This window comes from Pholis gunnellus (genome assembly GCF_910591455.1).
Source record: "Pholis gunnellus genome assembly, chromosome: 8".
NCBI lineage: Eukaryota > Metazoa > Chordata > Actinopteri > Perciformes > Pholidae > Pholis > Pholis gunnellus.
The window spans coordinates 24,351,894-24,374,378 of record NC_136534.1 but is presented as its reverse complement, the minus strand read 5'-3'; the positions used below and the strand labels follow the sequence as shown (position 1 = coordinate 24,374,378).

The 22,485-nt window shown below is 42.4% G+C and overlaps 1 protein-coding gene across 1 annotated transcript in view; it reads left to right on the top strand.

Moving 5' to 3' along the window:
- The window catches only part of agmo (alkylglycerol monooxygenase), a 44,387-nt gene that overhangs the window by 20,060 nt on the left and 1,842 nt on the right, over window positions 1-22,485 (top strand). Inside the window, exons 6-12 of the mRNA XM_079165198.1 lie at window positions 2,025-2,091; window positions 2,193-2,258; window positions 3,289-3,368; window positions 3,696-3,830; window positions 6,244-6,360; window positions 9,676-9,758; window positions 11,151-11,256. Coding sequence (XP_079021324.1) covers window positions 2,025-2,091; window positions 2,193-2,258; window positions 3,289-3,368; window positions 3,696-3,830; window positions 6,244-6,360; window positions 9,676-9,758; window positions 11,151-11,256 — 654 coding nt within the window. The remainder of the gene's footprint in view (window positions 1-2,024; window positions 2,092-2,192; window positions 2,259-3,288; window positions 3,369-3,695; window positions 3,831-6,243; window positions 6,361-9,675; window positions 9,759-11,150; window positions 11,257-22,485) is intronic.

Sequence of the window (22,485 nt, the reverse complement as noted above, 5' to 3'; positions counted from 1 at the left end):
TAGATTAAAACGTTGCCTTGAAAAGAGAGCAAGAGACATTTGCTAGTTTTCTTAAGCATCTTTTTTTTACTCTAATCTAAAAAAAAAAATGATTAATAGAATCACGTATACTAGTAACTTTGAGCTTTTTATTAACTAGTTTATTCCGGTGGAGAACAGGACTACGATGTGCTATGCACATAGTCATCTTATAATGATTAAATATGTAAATCTGTATGTTATAGATGTAGCACATGTGACTGTATGAATCTCTTAACTTCATTGTTGCTGTGCAAAGTTAAAATGGAAAACCAGACTGAACAAAAGTCTGTAAAGTTACCGTTCTCGCTCTGCCAAAACTAATCCGTAAGTCGAGCCTTTGTAGCCTCCTGAGTTGCAGTGGAACCTGTATTCAATAAAAAATAATGAGATTTCAAGAAATATTCCAAACAGAAGCATGACCGCTCTCTCCGCCTTTAAAGTGACTGGGAGTATCACTTCTACAATCCCCACAATCTTGAGAGGGAATGAATGGATTTGGAACGCCTTCCATCTTTTAGTGCACTATTAGTGAAAACAGTCGTAATAGTCACAATTTTCTGAAGGGATTGTAATTTATGCCTCCTTTATGGCCTCTATTTTTTTTTTTGATGTCATGTAATTTATTGGCACGCTATTCGCTGCGCCGCTCCAGCCTCAGAGCCTGGAGTGAAGTGGTGGAGACCCTTTTCATTCAAGATAAAAACTCTCACGCTCGGCTGCCAGACGCGGCCATTACATGGAAATAATGAATCACCGAGGAATTCTGTCCAGCCGCGCACGTTCCTCCAGACTGAGAGGTCTCGTTCGTATTGATGCGAAACATCAAAATAATCTTGAGAGCTGCAGCCTGAAGAGAAACATGAACTGTGAGAAATACGCCGCGTTTGACCTCGGTAATCTTTAATGACTCACTGGTGCATCTGTTTGATATCTAAGAAGAGAAAGTGGTTCGTGTTTGATAGTTTTATGCCCAAAATGTGCTCGTTCAACTGCATCGTCTTTTGAGACGTGCATGTTTTCTTTAGAGTGTTAATGGGTTTAACTCTACCAGCATTGTTCACATCTCTTTTTCTAATCCTACCAGTCCATAAATACGACTACGATTAGGAAAAAAGAATATGAATATTGAGGAATGTATTGAAGTGATATTTACTTTTTGACATCTAATAACTGAAGTACTGTAACTAACACCATGACACAAGTGTCCCGTAATGCATCCTTCCTACAGTTTTCTGTGGTAATCTTTTGGTTTTATGTCCGGTCAGAAGGTTGGTCCGGTTAATTCAACACAGAACAAGATATGAGCTGAAAGGATTAGTCGAGCAACAGACAATCAGTCACCGTTTTCAGACTATTGATTCCTACCAATGACTTGATGGTTCTGGACTCTCAAATGTGAGGATTTGCTGCTTTTTCTTGCCTCGTAATAAAGTAAACTGAATTTATTTTGGGTCAGGTTGTTGGTCAACTCTCGGAGATTGTGATGGTCAGTTTAATTGGCTCCAGGGATGCCAACGTCCGTCTGTTGGTCAGTCGGTCGCTCCATCACTTTAGCGCAGCCTGACATACCTCATCGAATGTTGGATGGACTGGTGGACATTCATGGTGCTCTGTGGCGCCACTAGCAGTTCAAGGATCTCGCCTGTTCTGTGAGACATGTCAACATCTGCTACAGACAGAGTGGCAAACATTCATTATTCTCAGAAGATGAATCTTTGTCTTTGGTGACTCCCTCACTTTTTGTTAATTGCCCCCAAACATTTTTTCCAGCTATAGGCATCCCCCCCCCAAAAAAACCCCTCTGTGTAAATTTATTTTCACATTTATGCTCCCCAGAGGATGTACCTTTTCAATTTAGGACACGTGGACTTTCATCCTGTACCACCACCAGGACTAAATCACTTAGTCACACAATATATATCTCGTACTCGTGCTGTGATGAACACTTACTAACTTACTGACTTCTACTATTGAATGTTCTGTACGTTATTATTCTATTTCAGCTGATCAGAGACCTTGGACCTCTGGAGTGGGTCTTCAACACCCCAAAACACCACCGAGTTCATCACGGTGAGATTATTTTTGTTTCATAAAGATTTACCGAGTGTTTCAGTTCATGCCGTGTGTGTGATGGCTTCTGTGGTCATCTCACAAAATATTTTCCCCAACAGGGAGGAACGAATACTGCATCGACAAGAATTACGGAGGAATACTAATCATATGGGACCGATTATTTGGTAAGCAAAAGCATTCAGACATTTGTTTCTATGCCTGATTATCTTTCCAGTGGCTCCATTTAGTCACTTGCTAACTAAGTATTAGTTCTGTACATCAGTGAGTTTGTGTCAGAGAGCCGGATCAATACCAAAATTATCGCTACTGCAATACTAAATAAATGTTTTAGGATCAATACTAAATACAAACAATGCTGTCTCACTTTTCTTTGTTTTTCTACACAAGAAAGGTCCTTCCTCTTCCTCCTTTAACTAAATAATTTACTACTAAATGACAGTATTATCGCCACCTACTGTCAAAGAAAGGATTTGCGACGGCGTATTACGTCGACTCAACTGTGCTGATATGTAGCCACACAGAGAGCTATGATGCCAAAGTTATGGATTCACTTTTATTTGTTGTTATTATTATTGTTCAGCATCATTAATAACTCATATTAGCAGCTTGTGATGTAAAAGGGTCTCTTACATTTTTCTTTTTCACATCCTCCTGTGTACCGTTGACGTCACGAGTTTATGAGTGAACCTTTTGTGGTGTTTGTGGTGTTCGTATCTGTATTAATGTCTGTGATGTCTTCCCTCTCATCACTGGAAACCAAAAGTTGTGGTATGACCCATTATAACAACACAATGAAGGGAAACGTCAGCGAGGGGTAACTGATTAGATTTTGAGGGTGACATTACCCAGAAATCCCTTGGGCCGTTTTCTCTCTCTTTCTTTGGCTGCAGACAGTTTTAAAAGGTTGATCCCAGAAGCTATGATCCTGTGGTTTAATATTTTACCCATAAGAGTATTCATTACACCAAACGTCGGGCAAATATATACGTCTTGATTAACTCAAGAGACAGATATTTCCCTGAGGAGTTGGTGGAGACTAAAACGGAGCTGGACTCACATTCACCAGGTGGACCCAAGCGCAACGATAATGTCACTGATGGTCTTCTGAATGTGTAAATGTAGATGTTTTATGTATTCAATATAGGTATTTATTCATGTTATTCAGTAAATACAAGCTGCACGTTTTCTTCTCAGGTACCTTTGCTGAAGAGTCAGACAAAGTGGTGTACGGCCTGGTGTTCCCCATCAACACCTTTCAAATCCTCTACGTTCAGGTTGGTCCCATCTCTTCATCAATGGTTGTGGAGTATAAACACCTTTTAGTCCAGGAGGGGGGGGGGGGTTCAAGTTTCCCTAATTTGGCCATTTTGTAACCATAACATTATAATTCCACTCCAAACAAACTGGCCAGCTGAGGTGAAGGAGGCCAACAAAGGGAAATGCCAAGAAGGTGGATGTTGTGATTATATTTGCAGCCCAATGAAAACTGAAATCGTTCTCCTCGGGATTAGCTGTCGCAGACATGACTTCATTAACGTTGATCAATTGTAGCATCTGATTGTGTATTGTTTTTTTGACTCGTGGGGTTTCTTTTCTTTTAGCTGCACTCCTATTTGTATTTGTGGAGAAGGTCCAACACTTTCAAGACCATCGGTGACAAGCTGTCAACTTTCTTCAAAGGTCCGAGTTGGAGTCCTGGCAAACCTCGGCTCGGTGACCACGTAGACAATCCCGAGGTTGGTTAAAAAAAAAAAAAAAAAAATCCCTTGGTTACATCATTCCTGCAGGAGGTATCATTTCACAACAATGTCCCTCAGGCTTCATTACCCATCACACGCAAAACACAGGCTTAAATGACTCAAGAGCTTTCCTTATTGAAGGATTCACATATTCTGCAAGTTTTACAAGGAACTGCCACATCCAATAAAAGCTGCAACGCCTTTGTAGAGGGAACACAATAAGTTCATTTTCACCGTCTTTTAAAAAGGCAGTCTGCGGGATTAAAACCGCATGCAGTCGAGTGTGAATGTGTGTGTGTGCGTGTGTGAGTGTGCATAGAAAGAAATACAGGCTCAAGTTGAATGCCCCGGCGGTTAGCTTTGAAATAACGCTGATGGTGTCACACATATACTTCCCTTCATGCTTCACACTTTAAAAAAAAAGAAAAAAGAAACTCCCCTTTGCCTTCACAATTAAAATTGGCCCCTTAAACCCAGCGGGGCGGTTCTAAACACGGACGGAGCTGGAATTGAACCGGAATATCTTGAAAGGCTTTTGCGTATAGACGGCTGCTCGTTGATATCTGCCGGTGAGGGAAAGAAAGGAAAAGGGAGGAGAGAGGGTTAGAACGTGTTGCAGCTCTTTGAGAATAAGCAGAGCACCGGGCTGGAATACCTACAGGACTGGGGACGGGATGCGGGGGGGAACCCACATGTGGTGGTTTGGTTCCTCGGGATCCTGGGAAACCCCCCGAATTAGAGACAGGCCTCTTATGATTGGACAGTTTTTCTTTTGTGTGTTGTTTTCTTTTTACTTCACTCCCAAAAAGGATGCAGTTTCAGCCCGATGGCCCTCAGGCTGAGTTACTTTGTTAGGAAGCTGAAGAAAAAACTGGTCAAGTGACTCGGGGAATTCTTAGGAAAGGACTCATATATGACTGTGTGTTTGGGGGAAACCGCTACTCCCAATAAATCCTGGATGACTTTGTAGATGGAACACAACAAACTCATTTTCACCCTTTTTAAAATTCAGCTTGAAGCGACAAAAGGCCTTTTAGTCATAAAGAATAGAAACACACAAGAAGTAGAAACGTCATCAGAGACGTTTGACTTTTATGAGTTCATTTTTGGCATTTTCTTTTTTTAAGGACCGCAACATTCTCACTCACTTTTGTTTTCTATTGTTTTTGTCGTTTCCCATTACTTCTCTTTTCTAACTCCTGCCCTGCCGCCGTCTTGTTTTCAGTGTCTCTTAATCATATTCATGATATCAAAGTCCATTTTTTTATGCTGCAATAGAAACTCAATCTATTTAGAGACGTTTTTATTGTCATTGGCTGAGTCCCATGCAGGACTACATCTGTGTGTCCAGGACGGCCTGCAAATATTGAACCTGATTTGGGAGCATAAACATTTGTAACATCCTGTGTTCTTAACATGAGCATGCTATTATCATTAGCAACTGCAGTTGTCACCAAAATCCACCAGGAATGGAATCTTAAAGGGAAGGTTTGGGCATTTTGAAGTGGGATTGTCTGAGGTACATATCCACAGTGTGTTGCCTACAGTAGACGGGGGCGGGCACACCTCCAGTTTGTAGAAACAGACGGGAGTTACCGCACTGGAGCAAAGCAACAGGGGCAGCAAAACGTATTTTAGACACCTAAAAGAAACCCTTGCCCTGAGACAGCTGTACAGTCTACCAGTGAAAGTATAGTACACTTGATATTGATGTATTTTAAAAGTTGTCTAAACTGCATTATGTTGCTGCTGTGCATAACCTCTCGTCCTGGTACTACTGAATGCTTCTCTACTGTAGCTAATACACTGACTATAGATTAGAACCTCATAGAGCCCCACTTTAAAAAGACCCAAACTATTCCTTTAAGGATTATAACTTAATAGGTAATGATTGTTTATGGCAGTGATTAACCAGAGGGATTCTAGGGGGGTTATTGGAAAGTAACAGCTAACTTGAAAAAACAAATAGGAAAGCAAAACAAATATAATGACAAATTGGTATGAAGCTCCCGCCCATCCTGGGTCAGCTGTAAGACCTGCAGGTCACGTTCCTCTACTGAAAGTGTGTGAAATCTAGTTAACATGCGAGAGAAGTTGAAATATATAACTTTACATACGAATGCTTTGTTAATGGTCCTTTCAGCCATAGTGAAATAAAAACTGACCATACATTCTATTTGATATGTATTTACAATGGTTATTAATGAGGAGTCAGTGTTCCACTGCTCTGAACGTTGCGACCACACTGTGAAACCTCTGAACATGTTACTAGAAACACGAAGTTCAACCTGAAGGAATCTTGTTATATAAGTACAAGGCATGCTGTCTGGTGTGAGAATCTGTCCAGAAAAATTGCAAGAAAAAATACGAGGGGTTGGGGAATTAAACATGTTTTATTTTCCATGTGCAGGTTACCGGACAGGAAGTGCCTCACGATCCCAGCTGGCCGCTGCCTTTACAAGTCTATGTGGTCATACACTTCCTGATGGCGCTGGGGACTTACCATGACCTGTTTGAAAACAAAATGGTGCGTATGCGTCGCAGATGGAAAACTGTAAATGTCGGCAGAGGAATTGTGCTTTTAAACTTGATTAGAAGGTTTTGCTGCCTTGCTCAAAAGCACACTGACGGTCCTCCAGAAGGAGGAAGGAGTGCATTTTTACATTCCTATATGCTTGAAGCAGGGTTGACCTCCTGGTCACACGCTGGCTGCTGTTATGTTTAGGCTACCGTAATCCCTCATATAAAGTATGACAAGGTGGTCCAGGGCTCTTAATTTAAGGCCGAGCGCTAACGTGTTTGTTTGCCAACATTATTTCACCCAATTATGCAGTTTGTTGTGGCTGCCCCCCACGGCCGAGCCGAGTCCTCTACTTAGCCGGCAGGAAAAGACCAGCTCTGTCTAACATCATGACAGAATGACTGATCGGCATTCCCCTTTAGAACAACCTTTGTCTATTATTTTCCACTCGACGAGCCAAGAGACCCCCTTCCTCCTCCGTCAGGAAAAAAAAAAAAGAGAAGCAGGTCTCCTCAGCAGTTATCTTTGGAAGCCTCTTTTCCCCAGGCATAGTTTTGGTTAGCCAAAAAGTGCTGTCACGCCCAGCGCCTTCAAACTCCCAAATAAAATGGCCTTTCTTTTTTTTTTTCTGAATCGCTACCTCCGTGGTGCTCCCTTCAGTTGTGGTCCCCCACCCTCACACACACACACACACACACACACACACACACACACACCTCCCCATCCAGGGTCGAGGGTTCCCCTCCCTCTCGGCGAATGAAACACCAGCTGGTGGTCCGGCAGTGAACACAAACGCCTTAATTGTCGAGTCAACCATTTCCCAACCCAAATAGCCTTCAGGATGCAGCAATCAGGACTCGGGACGGGAAAATAACAAAGTGAGCGCTGCGGCCCCGACGATAAATCATGTCACTGTTATGTATTTATACCCACATGTTCTCTAGGCGCTTATTTAGCTCCACAATTGATGATACACTGCTGCAGAATTTATGGGCTTTTGCGTTAATTCTAAGCCGTGAAAACATGAAGTGAAGCTACTCTTCAATTACGTCATCAGCAGAACAACGTGTGCGTTTTATTATAGGTTTGTTAAACAGTTAGAGGCAGAGCGGGGAAGAGACCCAGTCTTATCTCAGAACAACTCTCCATTAGTGTGTTTATGATTGCAACATTTGGACTTCAGTACCTGCTATGATGTATGTAGAGCAACAACATGACATGATATGTTAACTTAGATTAGCTAATTGATGTGCAATCAGAGTCTAATTATGTGCAACTTGTGTTGCCATAGTCAACACTAGTGGGTCAGCATTTACCGTAGTGGAAAATACCTAAACTTCTACTTCACTACACTTTAAAAGGAAACGTGCTACTGTACTACGTTCATTTAATAACTATAGTTACTTTGCAGGTTCAGATTAATTATACAAAATATAATTAGCATGTACTGGTGTGGACGGCAGGTTAGTTTGGATCAGAAGTCACACAACAACACAAACAAAGAGCGGTAGACCAGAAGCTCCTTTGTTCTGCAAAGTAAAATCACTGATTTTGTGAGTAGAGTGTTAGAGAGAGCTAGCGTTCACATTATTGGTCAGCTTACAGACGTTTTCGCTAATGACTGAGTCGGCGTTTCCCTTTTGAAAGACACAGAAACGACTGCAGAAGGAGTCGACCTTTTAAGTATATTTTGATGCCAATACTTTCAGTCAAAGACATTTGACAAGATATATTGAGGTATTATGTGGTCTGTGTGGTAGTAAAATATCTGAGTACTTCTTCCACCGCTGAGCTTTTACATCCCCGGTGACGTGAAGCAGCAAAGAAAAGGCCCAGATATGTGATTGGATCATGAAATGGTCTGAAATAATGCTTGATCTTTCTCTGCAAATTAGTAATAGTAAAGGATGTGTCTTACCCGTAACTTACTGCAGGAACATTTTACTCCCGGAGTACTCCCTCAGTGGTAACTCTATTCTAGGAGCACGTCGTCATAATAACGGCTGCAATAATGAGTTAATGTGCTTCGTCTCGGGGGACAATAGAATAACACAATCATTCGCTGCCACCAGATGTTCACTTTCCTTTCTGTCCTCTACTGTTATTGCTGCAGTTTGACACTCGATCACATGAAGAAGTGACACGATGAAAGAATCGTGAAACATTTCTTCTTCCAAAACAAAACATTTCTGCAAATGTGACTCGACCTGACGACTCTTGAGGGGTCTGTGGAGGATTCTCTCCAACAGTCAAAACAAAAACAAAAGCGATCACGCGACCAAGTGACCCCCCCCCCCCCCACACACACACACACAGGTTAATGAACGTGGATAAGTTCACATAACCTTTCGATACCAAAAAATAATTCTCCGCTCATTGCGCCTCTTACTAAAAATAACTGTGTCTGTAGCCTTTGAACCCTCCTGCGATGATCATTCAGCTTTAATACACTCTGACAGTCGTGTTCCTTCACTCTGATGGATGGATCGAGACCAGAACCCCCCCCCCCCCCCCCACACACACACACAACCATTTGATTCACGGAAGACAAAGTCATCCCTCATTGCTCCCATGTGAGGGCTCAGATAATATGGTTCATATGGATTAAGATTCCTGGATAAACACAAAGACATATTGCATCCTGTTGATGGGTTGATTTTGTGTGTTCACTATATTTGGCCTTCTGGGTCGTATTGGGAGCAGTCGGTGAGATTTGGCTGTCAGGCTCCGTATTGAGTGTCGGAGAAATGTAAACCCAAGCTGACAGCTCACGGCATCCTCAGGAGACACGGGGCTTCCAGCTGCTGCCCTCAGCCAAGGCCGCGGGTTAGAGAACACAAATTAGAACGTACATCACGTCCTGTACCGCTCAGTTGTTTTGGTGTGCGTCCCAAATAGTTTTGGAAAAGGTCAGCGAGGGTCTGCATGGGATTTGTGCTCGGATGTTGGTTGTTTTGGCTCCGCTCGGGGGGCTATCGGGATTCAAACTGCAGCCTCTTCCACCGCGGTCAAGTCCCATCTGGGATGATTAGAGCGTCTATGCAAACCGGGCATGTCAGTGTAAAGTAAGGAGCGGATTGCAGTTGCTGCAGGATACAGTATGTGCCAGCGCACTTATGCCGAAGGTCGGACATGTTTTGGTTGGCACTGCCAGGTAAACAGCCGAGCAGCCGTGCGGTTTACGACCGCTCTCCCAGTAAGGTCTCCTGCGATCGTAACTAAACCAGCCACAATATTAATTTAAGGTTTACATTCTAATGTATTTTTTTTTTCCCCCAACCACATTTCTAATGGCATGCATGCACATCTTGATCCCTATAGATGCTGTCCCAGTTAACCATGCTGGGGATGACCGGCTACGTTCTGCTCACTCTGACTTCCCTGGGCTTCATCATGGACCAGAGGTACAGCACTGACATGTGTTCATGTTGGCGGACTGAGAAGCAGGAGAGGAAGGCTCTGGTTATTTATGACAGTGGTTCCCAAGCTAGGGGTCGACTCTCTCCACGGGGTCACAAGATGAGTCAATGTATTTAAGATAAGAACGAAGGACAACAACATATTTCTGCTACTACTGCTGAAATGATTTGTTCATTTAGTCAATCTACTGTAAAAGTATTGACAACATATATGATGATCCATTCATTGTTTAAATCATAGACTGTATGTAAGAAGTGGACGTAGTCATCGCGACGTCAGCCATTCGTGTCTTTGAAGCCTCAAGTTCGGCCGTCGGTTTTGCCGTCGCCATCTTGGATTATGTGGGGGGGTTTTTTGCAGCCAATGAGCGTTAGTGACCATATTTGGAATGCGGAGGAGTGACGTAGAGACGACGTATACGTCTCTGGTAGCGGCAGCAACCTGTCAATCAAAAATCAAACTGGCTGAACATGAGAGAGCCGTGCAATTTCTCGTGTCAGATTTTAAATGGGAGTGAAATCTGCGCAGAGCAAACAAGACGATGGTGAACACTTCTCACACCGCTCCTCGTAGAATTGAATGGAGAGTGAACTCTGAAGTGACGTCAGCCACAATTTATTTAAGGTTATGGCCACGTTGGTTATTATTATTTTTTTATATTAATATTTAACGATTGATAGATTATTTAAAAATCCAGTACACACAAATAAGTCTTTGGTAGAACTTTGAGTCATATAAAAACTGACAAAAAGGTCATGAGTAGACATTGCTTGGGTCACAAGAAAGAAAAGGTTGGGAACCTTTTATCTATGAGAGGTCAGAGGTCGGGAGTCCCATTTAGACAGGATTAATATTCCAGGGGGAGATGGGTAATAAAAAATGTGCCCTGATTTATTCATTTAAAACGCCAAACCGCTGAAGGGACTGGAGTCTGAGAGGTTTCCTTCATCGTGTGCGTTTACCAAACAGCTGGATGTTGTTGTTCTTCATTTATCACACAGAACCCCCCCGCTGTGTGCTGAGCTGATGGAACTCAATAACAAGGAAAATGCAAAAACTCAGCTCCACTAACACATGTAAATGAACAAACAGACATGTAACATTAAAATAACATTCTCTTGTCTGAACGGGACTTCATAGCTCTTGTCGTTGTCCTGCTTGTAGCTCTAATTGACCTCCTAATAGAACGCTACCCTCATTAACATCAAAGGTCAGATCTATTTGAACTCAGTCAGCTCTGGTCTGTAATTATTCCTCCAACATCAACATCAAACTGCGTCCTGGAGTTGAAGGCCTGGACCTCAGTAAAGATGAAGGTATCCAGCTGAAAGGTCATTAATCCTCATAGTGTTGTGTTGTTGTGTCCTCATGTTCAGGCCAACCGCGGCTTTCTTGGAGATGCTCCGCTGCGTCATCATGGTGACAATGCAGCGGTACGGCTGCATGAACCCCCTGCTGTCGTCACTGGCCGGCCCCACAGAGGTAAGACGACCTGTTGCAATGCAACTTAAAGTAACCGTGTCATGGCGGTGGTGTACGCACCCGTTTTTTAACGTTATCAGCAGAGTGTACGGGCAGTTATCACCACCATGAAAGAGAAACTAAATGTTGTGGACAGAAACAAAAACACTTCAGGGTTAAGCAACAAAGCTGCTTGTTTAGGTTTAGGAAAGAAATCATGGTTTAAGGTAGAATAAGTAAATTACGTAACAACATTGTTGACTTTGCACAGCGTGTATTTTTATTGGTGATTTGATGATAACTGCCTTCTGAGCTGACCAGTAGGTTTAGCAGGCTCCTTCTAACCCTTCCTATGAGGCTGATGTCCTGTGATGACGTCCATTCCATCTGCTGATAACACCCAGAGTGGGTGGTATACTTTATCCATTACTCAAAACAGAGTAAACACACAACGAGATAACACTTCGGGCCTCATTAACCAGCTGTTCTGGAGCTTTCCATCAGAACACAAGAGCTTCATTTTATGATTGTTACATTTTTCTCTTCATATTAAGATTCAACTGCTTCCAAAACTACCTAATATAATAGTTCACTGTAATGGTTCACATAATGACATATTGTGGGCCGAGCCTGAGCGTGAACCAGAGAACCAATTTGTGTCCAAAATACAGTTTAAACACAAGAAACACAAAGAGACATAATGAGCCAGTAGCTCGTGTAGAATGCATGCAGACTGTGTGTCGGGCCAATTACTGAACGCGTCTTTTGTCACAACATATAGAAGAAAACATCCCACGTCTTAAACTGTGCGAAGTTAATTAGATAAGTAGAGAGCGTGGAGCCAAACCAAAACGTGAATGGCACAATGTTGCACATTTTCCCAATATGCTGCCTCCCTGGAACGGTTGGGACACCTTGTTCTGGACTAAAAGATCTGATTTAACGTTCACTCAGTGACTTCACAGTGGGTCTTATTCACTTAGGAAAAGCCTCTGTCTTGTTTTCGTCTGCTTTTTGTTTATTTGTAACAAGGTAGGAACTATAAATAATTGTGTCCCGATCACCGCAGCAAGAACAGACTAAAAAGTTTGGCATAACAAAAAAAAAAAAAAGCATGTTTCAAATAAAGAAATCCAAAAATGTACTTTTAAAGTGAAGTGGGTGTGGCTGAGAATGAGCATTGTGAATATTTGCATAGTTCTAACTTGCTAAAAAGACTCAACTGTCCCACTGGAAACAGGAAATATGAAGACAAATGTATCTATATGGTGATGATGAGGTCATCATAAGGAATTCTGACATTAAAACTCTCTCTGAAGTCGACGGCATCGTGTTTCCCTGACGTGTGTGTGTGTGTGTGTGTGTGTGTGTGTGTGTGTAGCCTGTGATTGTGTGGTCTGCTTTGTGTGTGTGAAATGTGTGTGAGCTGGGTGCTAAGTCCGGCCCTGCAGGCCTGTGATCTATGAGTCCAGATGCGTCGCCCAATTGACCATAAAATTGGCGTGCCTTTCTGGCTCTGGCAGCCCGACTGTAGATGGCGGCTGACCTCTCATTACTTGCTCGCCCTCCCTCCCTCCCTTTTTTTCTCTCCCTCTTTCTGCCCGCCCTCGCTGCTTGCCATCCCAGCCAGTGCGAACGAGAGCGAACGCTTCTGGAACCAATTAGTGCCGTCTGTCGCTAACCAGAGCTGGCCGGTGGGGATTTGCACTTGAGCGCCGAATCGCTAGCTTTTCATTGTCCTCCGACTCCACATCTGTGCCGCTCAGGTGTTCGAAAGACAACTTCGAGGCTCTGCCACCTTTTGTCTTTCTCGTCACACAGCGGAGTAACAACTGAGTGAACCGAGATGTGTCTCGAGTGAAGTGCATACCTGCTTGATTTACGCTGCACATGCTGCGCGGCCGTGTCACTTTGACAACGCAGTAAGTTTTATGCAGCCGTCTCCTTGAGCGAATCATTAGGCCTCATTTCGAGTCGCGGTACATCAGCTCGAGCTGAGTAAATGTCTCGCTTTGCAGGTGGGGCTCGTTGAAAATCCTCACAACTTACTTGAATTGGTTCTTGACATATTTGTGCAGTTTGCTCAGAACTACAGCAAAAGGGGGGGAAAAAAAGAAAGAAAGTGAAACCACCCCCCCAAACGTTTTAAAGGTACTTCTAATGATATTTGGGTCTGACGCGCGAGGTGAACGGCCAGCTCTTTGTTGCAGCGGTTGGGGGGGGGGCGTGTTTTGAAGTCGGGCCAATCAATTAACAGTCACTTGAATAGGAGGAAGGGAAATTCACATTTAATTGTATTCAGGCTCATGCGACTGTACAGTTGGGAAAAGGGGGAGATTACAAAAACTAGGTTGGTTTGTGGTCCTTCAAACCCAGTGGTGTGATATACTGCACCCTTAAAGCTCACAGTGGTATTTATAGTGGCTCTGGAGATTTCCCTTGTAAAGCTGCAGGCTTGACCTGTAAACCAGGGCTGCCTCTCACTCCCAGCCCAAAACCCCCGTCTGTGCGGCTCACATGAAGACCTCGCTGGTTTCAGGCCAGACGAGGCTGGTAACTGTGTGTGTGTGTGTGTGTGTGTGTGTGTGTGTGTGTGTGTGTGTGTGTGTGTGTGTGTGTGTGTGAGAGAGAGAGAGAGAATGAGCAGGGGGTGGGATGTATGAGGCTATAGCTGTCTGTGTAAGAAGCGTTGTCTCTGTGTGTGTGTGTGTGTGTGTGTGTGTGTGTGTGTGTGTGTGTGTGTGTGTGTGTATGGAGGAAGTTATTGCAACCCCTCCACCAACTTCTGCTTGTGCCGTCCTGAAGAATCGAATGCACGTAGTTGAGAGTAAGAAAATCTGAAAGACGGTTTTCCTTTTTTAACACTAGATAAACAGACTTTTGTGACAGTGATCTCTGAAATTGTGAACAAGATACAAACCGAGTCCTGTAATTTAGAAAACTTTTTTTTTTAACTGTAAAATGTTAACTTATTGGCTAAAATATGACGTTATCATACACATGTGTGATATGCTAATATCTGCTTGGCCTATTCATACTTCATTCTTAAGTTTACTAGTGTGTGCTTAGGCTGTGTGATAAACTACAAGGTTGTATACTTTAAACCTTTATTATTACTTCTGATATTGTTAATATTATTAATATATATATATATATATATATTATAATAGCAAAAAATATGGACCAGCCCTTCAACATAGTTATTTATTTTTTGTCTGTAATCAATGAATCATTAATCGTTTCAGCTCTAGACAGATGGCATAACATGAGGATTTTATAAGCCCACTTAGACTGTAACCTGTATGTGTGGGGTCTGCAAAATAATAGAAACTATTGTCTCAGCGATTATTTAAATCAGCACCTTTCTGACAGTGTGTCAACAACAATTTCACTTCAGAAACGCACCTGATGGCATTATAATGTCTTTGTGTGTGTGTGTGTGTGTGTGTGTGTGTGTGTGTGTGTGTGTGTGTGTGTGTGTGTGTGTGTGTGTGTGTGTGTGTGTGTTTCTTGTGCAGTTTGGACTGTAATGACGTGACACGTGGTTGTGTTACTGTGGGGGGGCTGGTTAGCCTGGTTAGAACTTAGACGCTGTGTATCCCAGAGTAATTAAGAAGCTCTTCTCTCAAAACGGCCACAAACTGCTGGTGAAGTCACAGTAATTTAAGAGGAGAGCTCATAAAAATACACCTGTCTTTGGGAGAGAGAGAGAGAGAGAGAGAGAGAGAGAGAGAGAGAGAGAGAGAGAGAGAGAGAGAGAGACTTAGGTCGTAGAAAACATTTTCACAATCTACAGAAAGAAAAATGTCCATCATATCCTTTTGTTCTCTCAAATTCTTCATGTCCTTTTTGTTGTAGTAATGAAATAAAGCAGAAATCACAGAAATAGAACAATATGACTGGGATCTGTCCTTATAAGAAGTGGTACATTGTCTCATGCAAGTTTGACACTTGAGAAGCAAATCTAAATCTGCGTAATGCAGTTCAATCCAAAATATCTTTAAAAAAAACCATAATTGTTTTCACACCTCATTAGATTTTCCATCGTTTCATCTCTTGTGTTTTCCAACCTGAAAAAACCTCTTTTCTGCAAAACGTTCAGATGCTCCACGGCCAAAAGAAGAGGTCAGAACAATATTATGAAGTTCATGTCAAACACAAAGGCTCAAAGTGGCTTTATCTGCGGCACATCGCCTGATTTGTCTGCAACAATTGCAAATCCCGCCCCTTCGTTCCCGCTATCGCGGCCATGAGCCGGCAGATAAGACGGGCGGAAGGTGCGAGGTCGGCGTTATCGGAGAGCGTTGTTTCCACACAAATCACAGGTGCGATAGGTCAGCTGCCTTTTTTTTTTTTGAAGCAGGAATGTGTGGTAGCAAAGAAGCAGCGCTGAGGTTAGCAGGATTGTTTTGGAGCAATGGAAACTCTTGTGAGCATGACATCATCTGAGAGCTCGCAGGAATGGAAAAAGAAAAAGGAAATCTCCTCCCAGGGAGAAAACGGAGGGATTTGAAAAGAGAAATGCTGGGTCGGACTGTTCCGTTGGAGTAAACAGCGGGGTGGTCGACAGTACACAGTGTGAAATACTATCACTCAATGTGCAGGGGATCGTGCCCGTCAAAGAGTAACCGCTTGGTTTATGTTGTCAAACCACTTGCCAGGTAAAGCTATGGAAATCTAACAGCAATTGGCCCTTTGGGGGATCTGTAGCAGTGTTTAGTTTGGCTTTTGGGGGGACTTAAGTTTCTGTGGCCAACGTTGACTTTATTTTGAATTTGTCTTCCTATTTGTGCTTTAATTCACGGGCGAAACACAACAGTCATCCAGTTTATGATGCGGCCTCGGAGCCAACATGTGAACCTGGCTGAACCTTTTCTCCCTCTTTTTAAATGCACATTTCACAGAACTGTAACTCCAATTTTCCAAAATCCAAAACATAACAAATGATAAAAGACTTTCATGAAATCTCAAATATAAAGAAGTCAGAGATTTTTACTGTAAAATCAATGAAGAGTGGTTCTGAATGAATGCGTAGCGTATTCTTTATTGCAGTGCAAGCTTTCATCACTCTCCACTCCAGTTTATTAATCTCTCTCTCTCTCCGCCACGCTCATTGGCTTACTGGCTAACAATCACACGTCTGATAGTGCAGTAAAATGAAATTCCTCATGGTCCTTTTTACACAATAGTTTGGGGGGCTACAGTATCTCGCCTGAAGTGAGCTGGAAAATGTCTCCAGCTGCCAGGAGTTGTGAGCGCTAGGAGGTTTTTGGACTGACTTTCAGATCCAAGGTTGCAAAACTGGAAATGGCCGCTATCACACACACAGACCTCCACCATTGAATATCTTCTACATTGACAAAGAATCAATTGATGAGGCCTAAAGAGAAGGTCAGAGGTCACGTAGTTCTTGGGAGGACTTTTGATCTCCTGATACCTAATCGCAGGGCTGAAGAGGAAGCCTGATCGTCCACCTCCTCTCCACATATCAGAGTGACCCCGAGACACTGACACTGCTCCCGATGGTCAGACCAGTGGCTACCAATTTAAACTCAATCGCTCCTCCTAGCCTCAATAAGGTCAGTAGCTGATTCGGTGACATGCAGCTCCTGCAAAAGTTTGGACAAACACAGTTGTTGTTTTCTTTGACAGCGACCTCTTCGTGGTTGCTTTGTTCCACGGTTCCCACTACAGTTTGGGAGAGCAATAGCGACTCCTGCATGGGGCGAATATGTACAGATTAACTGTTCCAGACAGGAGCACACACAGCCACAAAGGAGATGGTGCCTTGGTGGCGCGGTAACCCTGCTGAGTCCTTAAGGCACTCTTACCTGACAGCTCAAGACCGTGACTTCTGATTCTATAAGTCTTTTGACTTTCGGTGAACGCGCATCTGAAATTTCAATGATCTGTCGTAGGAACCGTTCTTCTATATGACATATTTCTGTCTCCTCTCAAGAGGCCTTCAACTGCTCCTGGGTAAAGAAATCATTTTGGTTTTGAGGCAGTAATACGGGCTTCTGAGGTACCGTCTTCATCCTGCCTCTGGTCCTCTGTACTTTGGTCATTTCCTGTGAACCTTATATTCTACCTTGGGACTACAGATGGAAAATAGCCTCTTGGCTAACTTGTCCCTACCGAATATACTAAGAAAATAAAATACCTGACTCCCCAAGGCCGTATTCTCCCTCTCCAAAGCATCCTCTCAGAACAGACATCCTTTGCTTTTTGAAGTCGCTCAGTTTTTATCTCTGCACTGAATCCAGTTTCTGCCCGATGGCGCCTCTTCAGCCTCACGCCATTCATCAGCATTTGCGGGTTGAATTATTGTCTTTGGAGCTACATTTTTGTCTTTGATAAATTCGTCTGATCTCGTTTCAGATTTTGCATTTCATTGTCAGAGTCAAATAAACATAATTTGGGAAGTAGCTCTTCATTCAGCATGTTTGTTGTTGTGTTAACACATTGGAACAAGTTGGCAGAGATCGGGCATTTTTTCTTCTCATTGTTGAGCAGATTACAGCCTCTCGATCGCAGCCAACTCCACAGTAGGAATGTTTTTATGATGAGTGGATGGATGGAAGGAGTCGGGGGTAAAAAAAACTACCTCTTAAAAGCCCTCGGAGACTCGTTCATCCCACTGAACGTATTCACACAACCACCGTCTCTCTTTGCTCCTTGTAAATAAGAACTTGAGCTTTATTTTGCAGAAGCAAAGCCAAACGCTTGTCCACCCTGTTTTTGTGTTTGCCCGTCACCCTCCCTTCCTGGACGTGTGCCCAATACTCTGGCTTTCACAATCCATCCGACTAATGCATTCTTCACCGTCTGGTCTACCAGTGTGGTCGCCGAGGGAACGTTTGGTTAATGATGAGGTGAAGAGTTCTCCTCTTGAGGCTGACGTGGTGCCAAACTGCCGGGGTCTGAAGTGAAATAAAGGGTTACTCTCGGGGATTCTTCTTGTGTTGTCAGTGAGGCATAATGGCCTGGATGAGTCCTCGTTGACCTAACATGTGACCCTCCAGCGGACACATGTGTAAAGGAGAACAAACACCAGATGTGAGGAGGAAGACCTCTAAAACAACTGTATCATTCTAAATTGGCGTATCATCAGACCGCTTTGTGTTTTGCTACACTTTCACCGTGAGGCAACTGCAGTTTCACATGTGTTTTGTCTGGCTGCACTGTGTGTGTGTGTGTGTGTGTGTGTGTGTGTGTGTGTGTGTGTGTGTGTGTGTGTGTGTGTGTGTGTGTGTGTGTGTGTGTGTGTGTGTGTGTGTGTGTGTGTGTGTGTGGGAGTATGGCGGCGATATTTCTCATGGCTGTGCTGCAGAGCAAGCACTACTCTGACTCTCTGGTGGGACATTAACCTGCTCCGCGTATCCTTCCTGAGTGCTCAAACAACCCGCGCACAGAGACGGAATATCTGCTCATAATGAACGGACAGGAAGTCCTCTTTGTGTGTGTGTGTGTGTGTGTGTGTGTGTGTTACACGAGTGTGTGTGCATATGTACATGTGTGCAGGTGTACTTGCGTCGGACTATGTATGTTCAAAAGTGTTTGTATGTGATGTGTGTGTGCTGGTGCACCTGTGTGTGCTTCATGTGCATCTGTTAGAAGATTTAAAGTAAATTCATGGTGTGTACTGTTTGTCTTTATGGGTGTACAGTACTTACAGTATATGTATGTGTTTCTAGAATTTATTTTAATAACAATCTTTTTTTCCTTTTCTTTTTTAATAGCAACAATTTAATATACTGGGATTTGATTTAAAGAAGTAAATCAGTTCAAACTGATTTCATCCCAAACTTCATCTTTGTTCGTTTTCTTTACTTGAATACTAAAATGTTGAAAACGTCCCAACATTTTTTATTTATAAGCTGCTAATCAGCGAGATTCTCTTTAAAATGAAAGAATATAAAGACAGTGAAACTACAGACGTGTGTGTTACTTAATACTTCATTGTTGACTCCCCGTGCTGGTGCTCAGATAAGTGAGCGGCGCTATTTGTCTCGTTCTCACTTCAAAAATCTCCAGTCTGTCTTTAAATCAAACTGCATTAAAAAATGTCAAATATGGTTTATTTTCACCAATTCAGTCCCGTAGTCCGCCCACTCTGATTCTGCAGCCAGGTTAAAACAAAAGTTATTTTCCGACACAGTTCGGTCCAGGTCTGGTGGGCTGTAGGCAGCCATATGGAGCGGGAGCTCTGGAAACATCCCATTACAGGTCATATATCACACGTCTGACAGCAGCCATTCTGCCTTGTTTTCATTTCAATCACGAGTGCAGCTGCAGCTTCAGAGCGGCGAGACTCTGCCACGTTAACCCGCCGAAGGCTGGAAGATAGAAGTCTCCGGGGGCACTCCGGGGTGTATCTGCTTGATGCTTTATATCCATCAACAGCCCATGAAAGGACTATAGAGGTGACCAGTGTTGTTCTGAAAGGCAATGCAGATCATTTTATGTTGGCGCTGCAGACGGCCCATTATTTAATGCTTTTATATTTGACCATGAGGTGCCAGAACTTCACTCTTGTCAGGCAAACGATTTAGATCGGTGTTGAAACCATCTTGGGACACTAAAACTCTGCATTAAAAAATTGAACAGGGATACATTTTTTAGATGAAGCAGCTATTTATCTTCCTAAACTCTTATTTTTAATACAGGCGATGTTTTATTTGGGATTCAGGACATTATAATGTAACAGTATTTTACTCTTTTTCCACTAACATTTGGTGTGTGTGTGTGTGTGTTTGAGTATGACTTTGTGTTTTATTCTGGTCACCAACAGGTTGAATAAAACGGTCAGAAAACAGTGAAAATGTTACGTTGGTTACTTTTTTTATTTCTTTAACTTATTCTCTTTTTCAAACTCTCACACCAGAGTTGGTGGGAGACTGGAAAGTTTTATTTACTTTGTGTTGAGTCTGAGGATCAGCGAGGTGAAATAATAATAATAATAATAATAATAATAATAATAATAATAATAACTGTTTCTCTTAATGGAGTCGGCTAGCTTTGAGGAGAGCATATCACGTTTGTTTCTTTTCACGTCTGACTCTGTCAATTAAGGATTTATTTCAACCAAACCAGAGTTGCTAATTGTAGAAACAGTGGTTTTATTTAGTTTCTGTCAATAGAGTCAGGTAGCTTTGTCGAGAGCATATTAATTGTAGTTTTGTATGTTAAAACATTGTAGAAATTGTCCAAATCCTTGTTTATTTAATTTGTTGTATCGTCACTCGAACATGTCTTCATGTCCTGTAAAAGAGATGGTTCCTCATCACCAAAGGGAGAGTCCATACCTCTCATAGAGGAAAGAGTTAGCTAGCCATCTATTCACATCACAGTTTACAGGACTGCTGTGACTCCAGTCACCTAATATAACACACTTTAATCTCTTTTATTACTTTGTGGCTGGCTACATTTTCACGATATAGAAATGTAAATAGAATTAATTCAATAGATCCTTAACATTAGTGGGATAAAAAATGAAAAGAGGCCGACAGAGGACAGCCCAGTGTCCCTTAGAATGATGTCCATATTGGACGATTCTGAACTTCTCGATGCCAACATGCAGAAAGTAGAGTGCTGTTTATGGAGCGAGGCAGAAAGTAGAGGTCTGAGTGTGTACGGCTGTGTACTTTCATTTATGAGACCAAAGGTTTTATCCTTTAACTAACCTGCAATTAGCCTTCTTATTACCCGTCATCACAAACACTCCTCAACCTTGACCGAGTGTTGTTGTTGCCGTGGGGTGTTTTTAGATTCCGGTCACATTTTACTCTCTGTGGCCTTGATTTTCTCTGCAACATATAAGTCCTGCACCTCTATGGAAAACAGCACTATCGTGGCTAGAATTGTAGCATAACATAGTTACCATGCCATACATCATAGAAAAAAAAGAAGAAATTGCAAGTTTAATTTCTTTGTTCCAAAATTAGAAAACAATGGAATCTATGAATCCAACATTTCTCCATGTGCTCACATGTGCTACCACATTGTTGTCACGTGACCGTTGGTCTCAGCCAAATCAATCATGGCTCGCTAGTCGCTAGGAGCGCAGAATTTAATGCTTTTTACACGATCTGGTTAAAGCACATAGTTTATTATAAGTTGAATAAAATGTTGTTGATGAAATATCACAATTCTTAGCTCTGTTTTGGTTGCGTTTTCTGATGGAAGCGATGAAAAGCTGAAGATTATGACACTTTTTACAGCTTCTTTAAGATAAACGGTGTAGTTTTGGTGATTGTTTCAAGAAAACATTTTGAGGTTTGAGAGTTAACCACACCGTCATTTCTCTGAAGAAAAAGGGAATATTAGATTCTTTTTGCAGAAACGTCAAATATTGCTGTTCTTTTCTGGCAATAAGTGCTACAATGAATCTTAATGACCTTATTGAACTTTGAGCTAAATATTAATCTCACGTGCTACCATGTCAAAGTTGGTCAGAAGAAGTGTTGGACAGTGAAAGACAAAGAACATCTCCCCTGAGCTCAACAAAGAGGCAGAGTAAATGTACTAAAGCCACATGTCCGTGGCTCTTAACAAAGTACCTTCTGCCCAAAACAAAGTGAGCGCGAGTCGATTTGCTGAGATCTCTACTTTGGGAACCGCTGCCGTCTGGCCGTAGTGCTTATTTGTAGACGATCAAACCCGCTTCCTTCCACAATGTAATCTGTCCCACATGGATTTCCTACAGAGTCCATTAAAATGTAGCGTAGCGGGGCTGAATGGGGAGAGATGGGAACAAGAGTCAAAGGTGCCCTTCCTTTGCCTCAACATGCGGCTTTGATAGAAACGTCTGTCATGTTTCGCTCCGCTGGACTGAAATGTGATTTGCGAGGTTCTGCCAAGCCTCCCGATCCCAATCCGTCTCCGAGATTGACACAATGCAACTTCACGTATTTGTAATCTTCCATCTGTTTTTTCCCTTCAATTAATTGAGAGTTTTAGTCTTCTTGTTTAAATCGTATTATATATATATATATATAACGTATTAAGTACGCCAGAGTTCTTTCTCATCTTGCATCTTTTCTGTGGTACAAAAAGTATTCCGATCCTATAAAGTAAAAGTATCTATACCACACTATAAAAGTACTCAAAAACAAGTAAAAGTCCTGCACTCAAGTCCTGAAGTATTATCAGGAACGTGTATTTGAAGTATTTACAGTAAAAGTACTCCTAATATAGGAAGATGAAAGTATTATTGAATATCATGGTATTGGATTATCATCACAGCTG